Source organism: Equus caballus, chromosome 5 (genome assembly GCF_041296265.1).
Source record: "Equus caballus isolate H_3958 breed thoroughbred chromosome 5, TB-T2T, whole genome shotgun sequence".
Classification (NCBI taxonomy): Eukaryota; Metazoa; Chordata; class Mammalia; order Perissodactyla; family Equidae; genus Equus; species Equus caballus.
In genome coordinates, this window is record NC_091688.1 from 44,390,481 (window position 1) to 44,404,862 (window position 14,382).

A 14,382-nucleotide genomic window follows, 5' to 3' on the forward strand; every position below is an offset into this window, starting at 1 on the left:
AACTTCCTGTCGCCATGCAATAAAATTTCCCAGGAAGAAGATATCTATTTGCACAGAAACTTAAATATATGCATTAAAGCAAAGGCTTTTAAGCAATGTATCTCTTTCTAACTCCTGAAAACAAAAAGCTATTCTTAAAAATCTACAGAAAGCATGAAGTACACTAAAACAAATTATGGCTAATTAGAACATTCTCTCTTTTTAAGGCTGTTTCATTGGAATACATTAATTTTGAACCTCTGATTTTAAAAAACCTCATGAAATTATCTGCTTCAGTGCTGGGCGCAAGTCACTTATACTTACAAAAAAGGAGACAGGGTCTACAGTGATCAGATACCCTTTTGACTTAGACTTAATGGGATGTGCCCACTCTGCTTGTTGGGGACAGTCCTAACGAGTGGGATCTCTTGTCTTCAAGCTCTTCTCTAGGCAGACAGTTTCATTCTGACAGCTTCTGGGAGCTTCGGTCTGACAGTATTAAAACAAAATACCCCCAAACAAAACTTAGTATTAGCCACTGGCACTTACCAAAGGAATGATTGATCACTTCAAATAAGGCAAAATAATTCACCGTCGTACTGTCCATGCCAACCTTTGCTGCAATAGCCTAAAAGTGTAAATAGCATAGATTAGTTTCAGGGAAACTAAATCAGACAATACTGTGGGAAAAGACAGGTGTATGCATGTGGGAGGAGGAGAGGGGAGGGGTTATGCCATCTTGGTTTCACATAAACTAAATTCACGGTCCATAACTATTCTTCTTTGTATGTACGTGTACATGTATACATGCAAACGTATTTATGAAATAAGAGGAAAAAAATACTAGTATTTGACCCAAACAGCTAGGATCTCTAAATATGAGGTTCTCCTCTCCAATTCAAGCTGATAATAGTCTTTCCTTAAACATCCGCTTTCTTCTCTGACATATGACTTCATCCCACAAGGGTCTTTTTTAACAGCACTTAACAAGAAATGTACCTGTTAAGTATAGATCTTAAGAAGAAAATAAATTCTTATATATCCAGTCTCACACATTCAACCTACATTTAACACAGGCTGTTAACATACAAGATCTATATCTTTGGTTCTTGAGCTTAAAATACTATTTGTCAACTTTGTTCATGCTTCATAGATTATTCTTGTCTATTTTTCAGATGATCCATGTCTCAGCCTGGGGTTTTCCTTTTCCTAAGAATTATCATCATCAATATCCACATGAAAATAGCAAAATGTTGGGACAACAGAGGCATACTGAACAAGCCTTAGTCCTTTTCTCTAGGAACTAAGATCCCAACATGACAAATAAAAAAGAAATGGAAAGACTCCATGTGTAAATAAATGAAAACTGAAATTACATAAAACAACAACAACAAAAACACAAGGCAAAAAACACAAACTAGTGGTACCAAAATTCCTTTTCAAGATCAATCCCTATATAAATTACATGTTAACTGAACAAGATAAAATTGCTGAATATTAGTGTCTCAGTTAACCAAATATGACTACATTCTTCTTCCCATATTTGCCACATTTATCTTTACATATTAGACCTAGGGTTATCACTGATGTGAGGTAGGAACTGGAGAGTGTCAGTGTTCTAAGTTACTGCTCTATACTGCACTGGATAGAAACTGAAATGTTCTCAAGGTTTGGAAAATGGCTTATAGGTAGAAGTCTCAGTAACAGAGTGAGGAGGAAAGTGCAAAAACAATCAGGCCTTGGGGCCAGCCCCGTGGCACAGTTGTTAAGTTCAGTGCGTTCCACTTCAGCAGCCCAGGTCAGTGGGTTCGGATTTTGGGCACAGACCTACACCTCAAGCAAAAAATGAGGAAGACTGACAACAGGTGTTAGTTCAGGGCTAATCTTCCACAGGAAAAAAGAAAAAAATCAGACCCTGCTGGAAAAATATTGGAAAAAACCCAAAACATCAGCAAGCTGTAAAATTAACATTTTTCTTGCAATCACCCCACCACTTATAATTTGAGAAATACCTCAGATTCTGCACATATCCTTTGCCATGGTATACAGTATATGAGTAAAGGTATGGGGATTAGTTTTTGTTTTCCACAAAGGAGAAATAAGCATTAATACCCAGAAACCTGCTAGTCTCCCTGAAAATCTTGATGAAATCAGGATTAAGAGCAACGAAGAGGCCTAAAAGCAACAAATATACCCAGCAGCCAGATTATGATCTTTAAATACAATTTCTAATTGAAAGGACCCAGGACTCCTTGGGAAAATGGCTGACTCTAAATCTAGGGTAGCAAATATACAAAGATGAGCCCAGACATCTTGCTGTACTAAAAAGCAAGAATGCTACTATAAACAAACAGTTTGCATGGAAAGATTATAGGAGCAGACAGGAAGGAGCTTCCATTGGCCTAAGATGGAACAACTTGAGCATCAAAAAGATATATATGCTCGGGGCTGGCTGCGTGGCCGAGTGGTTAAGTCTGTGCGCTCCGCTGCAGGCGGCCCAGTGTTTCGTTGGTTCGAATCCTGGGCACGGACATGGCACTGCTCATCAAACCAGGCTGAGGCAGCATCCCACATGCTACAACTAGAAGGACCCACAACGAAGAATATACAACTATGTACTGGGGGGCTTTGGGGAGAAAAAGGAAAAAAATAAAAAATCTTTAAAAAAAAAAAGATATATATGCTCTTGCTTAAATCATATTAAATATCTAAAAACTCACACGATACTAAAAAAATAAAATAATTATCCCACAGACATCACTGGAATCAACTGGGGCATCAATTCTTTACTCTGAAAATTGGCAATAAAAGGAAAGAATTAAATATTTATACTCCCTTTCCTACAAACTGTATTCCAGGATAACTAAGATTCGGCACTCTCACTCTACCGCCTGGGTTCGTTTCCCGGTCAGGGAACCACATCATCCAACTGTCGGCTGTCATACTATGGTGGCTGCATGCTTCTGTGATGCTGAAAGCTATGCCACCGATATTTCAAATACCAGCGGGGTCAACCATGGTGGACAAGTTTCAGTGGAGCTTCCAGACTAAGACAGACTAGGAAGAAGGACCTGGTCACCCACTTCTGAAAAAATTGGGCATGAAAACCCTACAAATAGCAGCAGATATAGCTGCTATATATGATATAAGTGCCAGAAGATGAGAGGATGGTGGAAAAAGACCGGGCAGGTTCCACTCTGCTGTACGCAGGGTTGCTAGGAGTTGGAGTCAACATGACAGCACTAACAACAATAAAAATTTAGGCTCAGTTGACAAAGAAAAGTTCTTTACAAAGGAATTCTAGTTAATAAATATGAAGAAATGAGACAATTAGAAAATCAGCACTTTACAACCCTTAATGAAATCACTGGTTAAGGCAGCAATCATGGGTGATACGCTCATCTGATAAAAGATCAATGGAGAACTTTACAATGGGGAGATCAGGTTATCACCATCTAAACCTACCGATTAATTACCAAAAGTGGATAATCAGACATTGTGTACCTCCTGTTGAGAAGCAATATGAACTATATTGCACCAATTATGAAGTATTCTTATCAAAAAAGCTGAACTTGAATCTAATCAAGCCTCTGGAGCAAACTTCCATTTATGGAAAATATAAGGTGACAGAAAGACATATTAAATGATACAAACAGACAAAAGAAACAAACAACAAATTCAGAATGTAGAACATTCCACAGGACACAGACTCAATTTCTACAATAAAACAATAACACAAAAAAAAAAGGAGACTGCTCTATATTAAAACAAACACAAAAACCAAATGTGATATAAGGACCTTGTTTAGATCCAGATTTTAACAAACCAACTAAAAAAAAATCATTTTTAGACATTTGGGAAAATTTGACTATGGATTTGTTATTAGTTAATATCAAGGGAGAATTTTTTAGGCTTGATAATGGCTTTGTGATTATGTAAGAAGAACGTCCATATTTTTTAGACATGTACACTAAAATATATACCAGTCCAATAACATGGCATTTGCTTTAAAATATTTAAACAAAGGAAAAGGAAAAAAGGATATATAATGCAAACGTGGCAAAATCTTGATGATTATTAAATATGAGTTATGGGTACATGGAGGTTAACTGTACTACATATTGCGTCTCTATGTATGTTATAAAGTTTTTTCAATTAAAAAGAGTGGAGGTAATCACGACCCCCACAACCTGGGATATTTATGGCATCTTTCTTTCAAGGAGGACAAAATACTTTTACATCAGCAACAATAACAACAATAGTAGTTAACATTCAATAAACTTATTATGTGCCAGATACTCCAAGCACTTTATATGTATTAACTCATTTAATCCATCTTCCTTAGCTCTGAACCATCCACTGTCAAGTCTACTTGTTCAAGTTTAATTTACCTGGTATACTTGGTCTGTAGTACTGTTCTTTTTAACTCTGACTGTAACTGTTGTTCCATCTGGTAATGCTACTCTCAGCTCTACGTCGGACACACCATTGTAGTTCTGGGGGAAAAGACATAAAGAAAGAATTTACGACCCCGTACAATCTCACTTTCCTTGTAACATGCTAAACAACAACTTAAACGTGATAAAGTGAGTTCCAACGAAAAGCAGAAAAAAGACACACCTTAAGTGAATACATTTACAAGTCATAAAGCTGACTTTAGGTTGCAGCAGAAGTTAACGTTTAAGATGGACAGGGAAGAAAGATATATGTTGAAGTCAATGTGTTCACATTTCAAAACAGGAAGCTTGTGTGAAGCAGTCTAGGTCAAATATAGATGAGATTTTTGGCCTACTTCCAAACATTCAGAACTCACAAATGAGAAAAAAAAAAAAAAACAATTGAAAGCAGTAGTTTCAACAAATATTCTCTGGTTTTAAATGGTTATGCATGCTAAATTGGCTCAAGTAGGATCCTAAGTTCCTTTCTGAACCCTGAAATAATCATGACACTTTTGAAAGGAAAAATGAATGAAACTCAGGAATCTGAGTTAGTCTGCTGCCCAATTTTCTTCTAGCAAAGAGTAAACAATTCTTATCTTCCTTAATTCAAAAGAAATCCTTCTCTCTTATTGCTTTTGGTGATTAACACATTCCTCTAACAGATTTTTGACTTTATAATTTTTATTAGAGAGAAACAACTATTTAGGAATCAGTCCATCTTCATTTACTATTTTAAAAAAAAGTACCATCACCTAAAACCACCCTAAGCATTACTTTGTTATAAACCCTTGTCTGCAAGAAACTTATAATCTAGTTTGGAAAATAATACATACATGCATAAAATAATTAGTAGATAACACACTATTTAATATAGTAGCATTACATATTCATTATTCTATTCAATTAATATTTATTTATTTATTTTATTTTATTTTTTTTTTTTTTAAAGATTTTTATTTTTTCCTTTTACTCCCCAAAGCCCCCCGGTACATAGTTGTGTATTCTTCGTTGTGGGTTCCTCTAGTTGTGGCATGTGGGACGCTGCCTCAGCGTGGTCTGACGAGCAGTGCCATGTCCCGGCCCAGGATTCGAACCGACGAAACATTGGGCCGCCTGCAGCGGAGCGCGCGAACTTAACCACTTGGCCACAGGGCCAGCCCCTCAATTAATATTTATTGCTTGACATTGTAGTTAAGGGAAAATAAACTACACTTGACATTGTAGATAAGGCAATGGGAATATAAAGATGATCGAGACTTAGCTCTTGTTCTGGAGATCTAATGTACAGCATGGTGACCTTAGTTAACAATACTGTCTTATACACTTGAAATTTGCTAAGAAGGTAGATCCTGTGTTCTCAACACAAAAAGAAAGAAATAAAATGGTAATGAAGTGATGGATATGTTAATTAACTTGATTGTGGTGATCATTTCATAACATATACATATATCAAAATAGCAAATTGTACACTTCAAACATATACAATCCTATTTTTCAATTATATGCCAATAAAGCTGGAAAAAAAAGATTTCACTCTTACCTAGTAGCTCATACTCTAGTAAACTAAAAATATAAAGTGATAATCTGATTATATGTATTAAAAAATTAGAGAATAAGATAGCAACAAGGTGATAAGTGGTACTGACTACAAAAGTTCTTGGTGGATGAAAAATCGATGACTTGAGTATCAGGGAAGCCTTCAAAGAGAAGGTGGACTTAGCACTAGGTCTTGAAGGATATGCAGGGCACATAAGAAAAGGAAGCTGAGGGGCCAGCCCAGTGGCACAGCGATTAAGTTGGCACGTTCCACTTAGGCGGCTGGGAGGTGGCCGCTTCAGATCCTGGGTGCGGATATGGCACCACTTGGCAAGCCATGCTTAGTAGGCATCCCACATATAAAGTAGAGGAAGATGGGCACAGATGTTAGCTCAGGGCCAGTCTTCCTCAGCGAAAAAAGGAGGATTGGCAGCAGTTAGCTCAGGGCTAATCTTCCTCAAAAAGAAAAGAAGAAAGAAAAAAGAAAAAGAAAAGGAAGTTGAAAAAATAGTCATTTAGAGAATTTACGGCAATTCAATACATACTCGATATCTTTAATTTATTTTCCCCCACAAGGAGTCAAGAGGCAAATAGTCACTGGAGGGGGTATTCACCTACCTCATCTGATTCCGACAGGAATTCCTGCATGATGTCACTCTCACCAATGACTCGTATTGAGCACACTGTAGAAAACAAAGATAGAATCTGGCATGAGGCCCCAAAATCAAGAATATAAAATCATGGGGCAGGCCCGGTTGCACAGCAGTTAAGTTTGCACGTTCTGCTTTGGTGGCCCGGGGTTTGCTGGCTCGGACCCCGGGTGTGGACACAGCACTGCTTGGCAAGCCATGCTGTAGTAGGCATCCCACATATAAAGTAGAGGAAGATGGGCACAGATGTTAGCTCAGGGCCAGTCTTCCTCAGCAAAAAGAGGAGGAGTGGCAGCAGATGTTAGCTCAGGGCTAATCGTCTTCAAATAAATAAATAAATAAGAATATAAAGTCAAGAACATATCAAGGTTTAAGTGTAAATCACCAATAACGGGCAATGCTGAAGTAGTATGCCATCCCTGACATACGAGATTTTAAGGCACAACAAACATTCATTATAATATGAATTAGAACAGGAATAATAGGATGCATCAAAGATGTAGCCTGCTAAAAATATTAAACATACCCAAAGGAAGTCACCTCCAAAAAGAGAAAAGTTCAGTAAATCTAATTTTGCAGTCTTGTGTGAACTATTAACAAGCTAGACAACAGAGCAAGCGTGAGGTCAATTAGGAATAAACCAAACACAAAATGGAAATACAAAAGGAAAAATATCTATTTGGCTTAGGAACAGGCCAGTCAGAGAACCATAAGCATTTAAAGCCACTTTGGGAAAAAAAAGAGTAGATAATTAAGTATTAAGCTGAGCACATCTTCTTATCTCACTAACTTTAGCTTCCAAACAACAGCAGCCAAAAAGAAGAAAGAAAAGGGGGAGGGCCCAATGGCACAGTGGTTAAGTTTGTGTGCTCTGCTTCAGCAGTCCAGGGTTCACAGGTTCGGATCCCAGGCATGGACCTACACACTGCTCATCAAGCCACACCGTGGTGGTGTCCCACATACAAAATAGAGGAAGACTGGTGCAGAAGCTAGCTCAGTGACAACTTTCCTCAAGCAAAAAGAGGAGGACTGGCAACCAACGTTAGCCCAGGGCCAACCTTCCTCACCAAAAAAAGGAAAGATAGGAAGGAAGAAAAGCAGGCAGGTAGGTAGCTAATTGTCTAAATCTAAGAAAGTTAATTTCCTGACACTCTCATGAGGATGGTAAATTATGCTAGTGATGTTACCTCATTTTATTTAAAAAAATTGTACCCTTTCTCATTTCCCAAGGGCTGTGTTTAGAGGCTATTTCATGTTGGAAAAAAGCTAAAAACAGATGAAGTTTCACTACTTGATATGGGGGAAATGGTTTTTCTTCAGGGATAAGGGTAAAGTTTTAAAAAATTTCAACTAGGTCAATTAGTTCTTATACCAGGACACAAGAACATGAATTACTAAATATCACACAAGACCATTATTCTATTAAATTACTATTTTAAAGAAAAGCCTAGTGCACAGCTAGCAAATTATATAACTCTATAATATGGCGAAGCAAGGTCTCTTCTTTGAGCCACAAAATGAATTGTCTTATTCAGAAGATCTGTGTCATTTCCCCCTGCCTTTCTAGATAAAGAAACGTTTCAGCATCCACATCCACAGAATCCTAAAGTATTGTCTGGAAGTCCTGAAATAACAAGTAAGTTTCAGTACTTCTCAGGACAAGGGGACTTTAGACTACCTACTCTCAGCAAACCTACCCATGGACACCTATAAGAGAAACAAGGAGTTTTCAAGTAGGATATGCCAGTGAACTAAGAATCATTTTAACAAAAATGTCTTAAATGCTGACCACTTAGTTCCCAAATCAACTCAGCATGTCGATGAGTCCTTCTGTATGTGTTTGCTGCCAAACAATATAAGCCTATAAATAAAGATCTTTAATGCATCAAAAACTAATTATGCATCTTTCTACCACTGTTAAGTGCTCAGGGAGTCAATAAAATAAGCTATTTATCACTGTATTGGACATTTCAATCTTGGTTTCAAAGTTGAGATCATTCAACACCTACGGTCAGAGATTTGACTTACTTTCACTATTGAGTTTCAGGAAACTTCGCTATGCAGTTTAGGAGTTGCAGTATATACCTAGACCCTATGTTTACTCAAGATAGTAGTTTAATAGGTCGGCTTACCTTTTTCTAGGTATTCTTCCAACCCCCGACGTCGGGCATCTAATTGCTGTTCTGATAAAGAGAATGGCCACTTCCCTGGAAGTCGGGGAAATGTAAAGTTGGCAAACTCTCTCTTCAGGTTCTGGTGTAGGATGGCAAACTCCCGGTACCGCTTGGAACACAGCTGCCTCCCTGCCATGTAAACATTGTATACCTGGTGAGGGGGAAGAACAAAAAAAAGCCTACTTACTCAAATAAATTACAGAATCATCTAAAGTCAGGCTCAGACGGATATTGGTTAGCTATATTATGCTATGCACTTAGAGAATATGATCAAGGTCATTGTAAAAGAAGACTTACTTTTAATAAACATGCCAGAAATTGTATGTACAAAAGAGGGCTGCTCCCTTCAAGGGGCCCATGATCTTATTTTTGCTATTAAAATTACCTCTAACACACTGTTTTAAATATCTTCAAAGGCAATTATCAGCTTTAAAGAGTGGATTTTATTTTCAGAAAGTTTAAAGTCATTTGAAGCCAATGTGGTAAATCTATAGTGAATGAACAAGCAAGCAAATTTGGAGAGAGATGTAAAAGGCTAGGGTTGATTATAAAACAACGTGGCTGATATTTGTGTGTAGCCCAAAATTCCAAAGAGAAGTTCTAAAAATGATGTAAGCGATGGTGGCATTTTTGCTATCAAACAGATCATTTTCACAAAAACTCCTTTCCTGAAGTGAGATATCTCTAGTTTTGTTCTTCTCCCTTCCATCATTAAAACAGGTTAACAAAACATTGAACAATAAATGTACTCTAAGGACTTCCTTGTAATAATAGTTAAAAATCCTCAGGAAGAAATGGGTAGAGATTTTTGCCTATTGTTCACAGATGCATGCCAAGCTCCTAGAGCAGGGCCTGGCACATAGAAGGCACTCGATAAATCTATGAAGAAGAAATAAATGCACGTATGTGCAATTCTTTAAAATGTGCCCTTATAAAGGAAAGTGGTACAATGCATAATACAAAAACATCAAGTAATCCAAGTTACTTTGTATTCTCAGAACACATCAAATAATGCACAGATGGAAAAATTAGCCCCAAATCACATTTACTTGCTTAGCAAAAATCATTCAGAATTTTAAATGTACACAAAACAGGTCATCTACTCATGTAATCAAGAGTTAATCACCGAGAATGTATAGACCAAAGAGATAATCACAGCAAAGCTCTGACTTAAGCTTCAAGCTCAAGAAGAATCTTTCCCATGTTTCTGTGATTTAGGAAGTATGAATTAAATGCAAAAATAAAATAATTTATTCATTCAAAACTCCTCTCCCACAACTCTCCTCCTATCATCCCTCTCCCAAATTAAAGCAAAGCCTCTAATCACTGTCAAACAGCCTCCACGGATGTGTGTGATCCTGATCAATGAGTTTTCTTCCTGTGATTATTGCTTAAATTTGTAACTGACTGTAACGAATCACACATATTACCAAGTATTCCCATCACTGCCTTCCGAAGTACAAAACTATCCAAAGGAAAATGGTCTTCCCTCAGACAAGACCACATATTCTCTCTGCTGATGTTATAAATCAGCCCGAGTTCCTCAATCAAGGAAGGAAGGGAGGGAGGGAAAACTAGCTAGTGGCATTCTAGTTTCCAAGATATTCTCCAATGTCTTTTTGCCAAGGAAAGAAGAGTAGGTCTTTGATAATGCACGGAAGACTATGACTGCATTTCCTCAGTGGTGATCAGTGGAGTGATCTCAAGTCCGATAAAGTATTTCCTAGGATATAAAGAAGTCTAGAACTTGAGAGGCCCTTATGACAATTTCAACAGAAACGAAAATTTATTCAACTTTCAGTTTCTTCATAACGTGAGAAGAGTATCATCAATAGCCTCTCACCCACCTCTCCCCTTCTATTTAAATGTGAAGTCAAAGGGAACTGAAATATAAATAGGATGCCTGGCGATTCAGTAATACTTTAATGCAAGTAGGAATGGCTTCCACGGGAGGCAAACCATTTTTAAACTAACTGTGCTTAGCAAATGAGAAACATACAAAAAGAGATCACAACAGAGACTGCTTTGTTCTTCACTTGTCCTTAAAATTAACCAAATCCATTAGTATTCATTTCCCTGGTTTGGACACACTCATTTGCAAAAAAAAAAAGACTGAATCACTTAATCCCTGCTGAAGTCTTGTGCCTAAAAATCATGAATGTCGATGGTCCATGAGAAACAAATCATAGGCTCATTACAAATGAGAATATCCATCAAAAAATATACTTTCTGGACTTGGAGGGAACATAATCAAGTAAGAACTAAAGATAATACACAGGCAGGCAGTGCTTCCGGGATCTTTCCGTCTTAATTTAAACCCTCAGCCTGGTTGGCTCATACATGGAATCAGATGAAGTTAGTCGCTTGAGAGAGTACACTGAATTCAACGATTACTAGTCACTCTCTTTTCCAACTGACCATTTCCTACAACATGTCAAGTTGGAATGTTCAGACTGCAAAGCCAGCTGTCTGAGGGTAACAAGTTTCAGTCCTCTTAACAAGATACTCTTTGCTGAGTTAGACTTCAATAAGAGAAAAGGGATGAATTATGAGCAGGGAAAGTGTAAAACTTATCTTCATCAGTGATCTAATTTTGTCTCTCTGGATTCTAAAAGTCAAAGTTTCAAAATTAGGCTTCAAAATAATTTCTAAATATGTAAATGTTGAAAATCCATGCCATGCCTCTCTCTCTCTATCCTTATGACTTAGTTCTATGGAATGAATGCCAGAAGATGGTAACTGATAAATTCTTACAATGAGCACAAACGACTGTAGGGAAAGCAATTCTAGTAATATCTGGAATCTGCATGCAACAGCAAAAACCGAAATTCCAGATATCAGAGATCTTTGTTTTGTTGGTTCCTTAACCTCAACCTCCATATTTTTTAAGGCTTTTAAATAGTAATATCTTATTTTATGTAGGATCTGAATATTAAAATGTTCTCATTTTCTCAAACCTCTAGTAACTGACAGGAATTGTGCTACCGAACACACAGAAGATAATCTCCTTATACAGTGCAAAAGTGATTAGGAAAAAAGTGGAATGATAACATTTTGGTCATGGCAATATCATCCAAGTTCAGCTTCCAAATGTCAAATAGACATTGAACTGTTCACGCTATTGATCTGGATGAATCTTCAATGTACATTATGACCAACAAATTGTTTCCAATGCCACCCTACCATTTAATCTTATTCTTAGCTGAAAATTCATCTTTAAAAGGACATAATTTTTGCCATTCACAAGCTGCTTATAATAGCAAGAGGAGATAGAGCACTCTTAGTTGATTTCTAGGTGAAATCTGTGAGATCCTTAACTAAGATATTCTTCCCAAATGATGAAGTATTTAGGCTCCTTCCTGGAAAGAAAACAAGCATAAAGGCAACAATATGCTCTTGAATAACTTAGGTTTACTGTGTGTGCATATGCGTTTTCCCTAATGTTGGATACTAAATGGTCTCTATTACTTTTCTTTTTCCTTATTTGAACCACAGGTGTACAGAACTGGATTAATCACAATCCATGGTTCATAACACAGACTCATTACGGTGAGTTCTTTGTTTGGATATTTAACTAGTTATCTTTAATCTTGTAAAAAGTAAACTAAAAGCTAAGACCTTGACAATAACTTAATTTTTGCCAATGGAATGGGTGTGAAAAGATTACTCACTGTGGTCCTAATTTACATTTCTCTAATTACTAATGATGTTGATCACCTCTTCATACATTTATTGGCCATGTGAGTGCCTTCTTCTGTAAAATACCTATTCATATGTTTTGCCCACTGCTATATTGAGTTTTTGTGCTTTTCTCATTGATTTCTAGAGTTCTTTATATGTTCTTGACATAATCTTCTTCATTTGTGTATACTATGAATATCTTCCAGTGTGTCATTTGCCTTCTCACTTTATTTAAAGTATCTTGATTTTTAAAAAGTTCTCAATTTTAAACAAGTCCAATTTATGAATATTTTTATAACAAGTGCCTTCTGTGTCTTAAGAAATTTTTTGCTATCCCCAGGATCTAAAAGCTATTCAACTACACTTTCTACTAAGAGCTTTTAATTTTTTATTTTGTTATTTAAGTTCTTAGTCCAACTGGAATTGATTTTTCTATATGGTATGAAATAGAATTCCATCAGTATTTCTTTTAAAGCCAAGAACATTTAAAATCAAGTTTTAATTAAATTACTCATAAATAAAAATATTCTGCTTTTACAGGACAGTCTGGGAACTTCTGGGTGGTCTGGAATTAACCTCCCACTGTAAACACCTAGAAAACTGAACACAATATAGGAAACAACTACTTTCAGAATTGGACGACAGGGAGACACAAACTGTGATCCCTGGGAAAAGGGAAACAAACAAGGTAAGCCCTACCACAACCTAGGCGTTCTGCCTAGAGGTAACTCCCGAATTGCAGCTCAGAGAGGGGCACCCAAAAACAGAGTTCAGCAACTTCAATGAGCTGAGGAGACAGAGACTGGAGTTCAAGAAGGCCAAAGCAGCCAGAATCTACAGGGAGCTTTAGAGAAAAAGCTCCAGAAATCTGCATAGGATCTCCTTGAATTTTGGCTGAATAACAATTCGAGGAAAGATCTATTACCAGAGTGAGCTGTAAAATGAACAATTCCTGGAGTTCAAAGAGGATCTGGAATAATTTGACTTCCCTCCAGCCAGAATAGAGACCTCCCTTGAAACTACATGGCATTCAGAAGAGAACTCAAAAAGGCCATGCTTTAGGAGTGGGGCTAAATTATTTCCAGAGTAAAAGCTACTCTAAACTCACCCTAAAAGATCTTAAAAACAAACCTCAAAAGGATAAAAGTAATGTAAGTAATTTAACTGCATGCCAGCAAAAATATCCAACACTCTTTAAAGGAATATAACAAAACCTAATATCCAATAGCATTAAATTCACAGTGTGTAAAATCCAATCGAAAATAACTTGACATACAAAGATGTACGAAAATTTGACCTGTAACCAGGAGAAAATCAGTCAGTAGAAACAGACTGAGAAATGACAGAGACAAAAGAATTAGCAGACAAAGACATCATAGGCTGGCTTCTGCTACTGTTTGGGATTTAGAAAACTGCAAGAACAGCAATCCCACTCCAGACATAACAGAGTTCCCACTCACTTGCAAGTCTTCTCCACGGGGTTCTTGTGTTCAACAAGAAAGACTAGGGGCAGGGCAGGAGATTAGAAATAGTCTCCTTGGTAACCTAGGCATGAGGGAGGTGACTGGCAATTGGTAGGTGACAAGACACAATGCCCCACCCACTGCCCCATGATCCTTCTCTTCTACTAAACAAAAGCCTTAAGCCCTTGGGGGATGGGCAGTAAACCCTCTCATTCAGAGGGCACAGGCAAAGATCTACTTCTTCTGGAGAAAGAGTAAAGCAAAAACCCTCTACTCCTAGGGAGAGGCAGGAAACCATCCTAGACCCAGATTCCTATACTGATACTAAGTAGAGGTTTGCTACAACTGGGGGAGAGAGAAGAAACTCCTTCCCAAGACTAACCACAGAGGTTGGCTGTGATAAGGTGGAAGGGCAGAAAAATGAAGAAAGCCTCACTCCCAAGACACAGGCACACAGACC

General features: G+C 37.4%; 1 protein-coding gene across 5 annotated transcripts in view; it reads right to left on the bottom strand.

Annotated features, from left to right (window-relative positions):
• The window catches only part of SNX27 (sorting nexin 27), a 67,454-nt gene that overhangs the window by 19,190 nt on the left and 33,882 nt on the right, over positions 1–14,382 (bottom strand). For all 5 annotated transcript variants that reach the window (XR_002808078.2, XM_023641160.2, XM_070268240.1 and 2 more), the window contains exons 3-6: positions 8,737–8,929; positions 6,573–6,637; positions 4,371–4,475; positions 529–607 (exon numbers count right to left, since the gene is read on the bottom strand). Coding sequence is in view for 4 of the 5 variants with exons in the window: in XM_023641160.2 (XP_023496928.1) it covers positions 529–607; positions 4,371–4,475; positions 6,573–6,637; positions 8,737–8,929 (442 nt within the window). In the remaining variant the exon portion in view is untranslated. The remainder of the gene's footprint in view (positions 1–528; positions 608–4,370; positions 4,476–6,572; positions 6,638–8,736; positions 8,930–14,382) is intronic.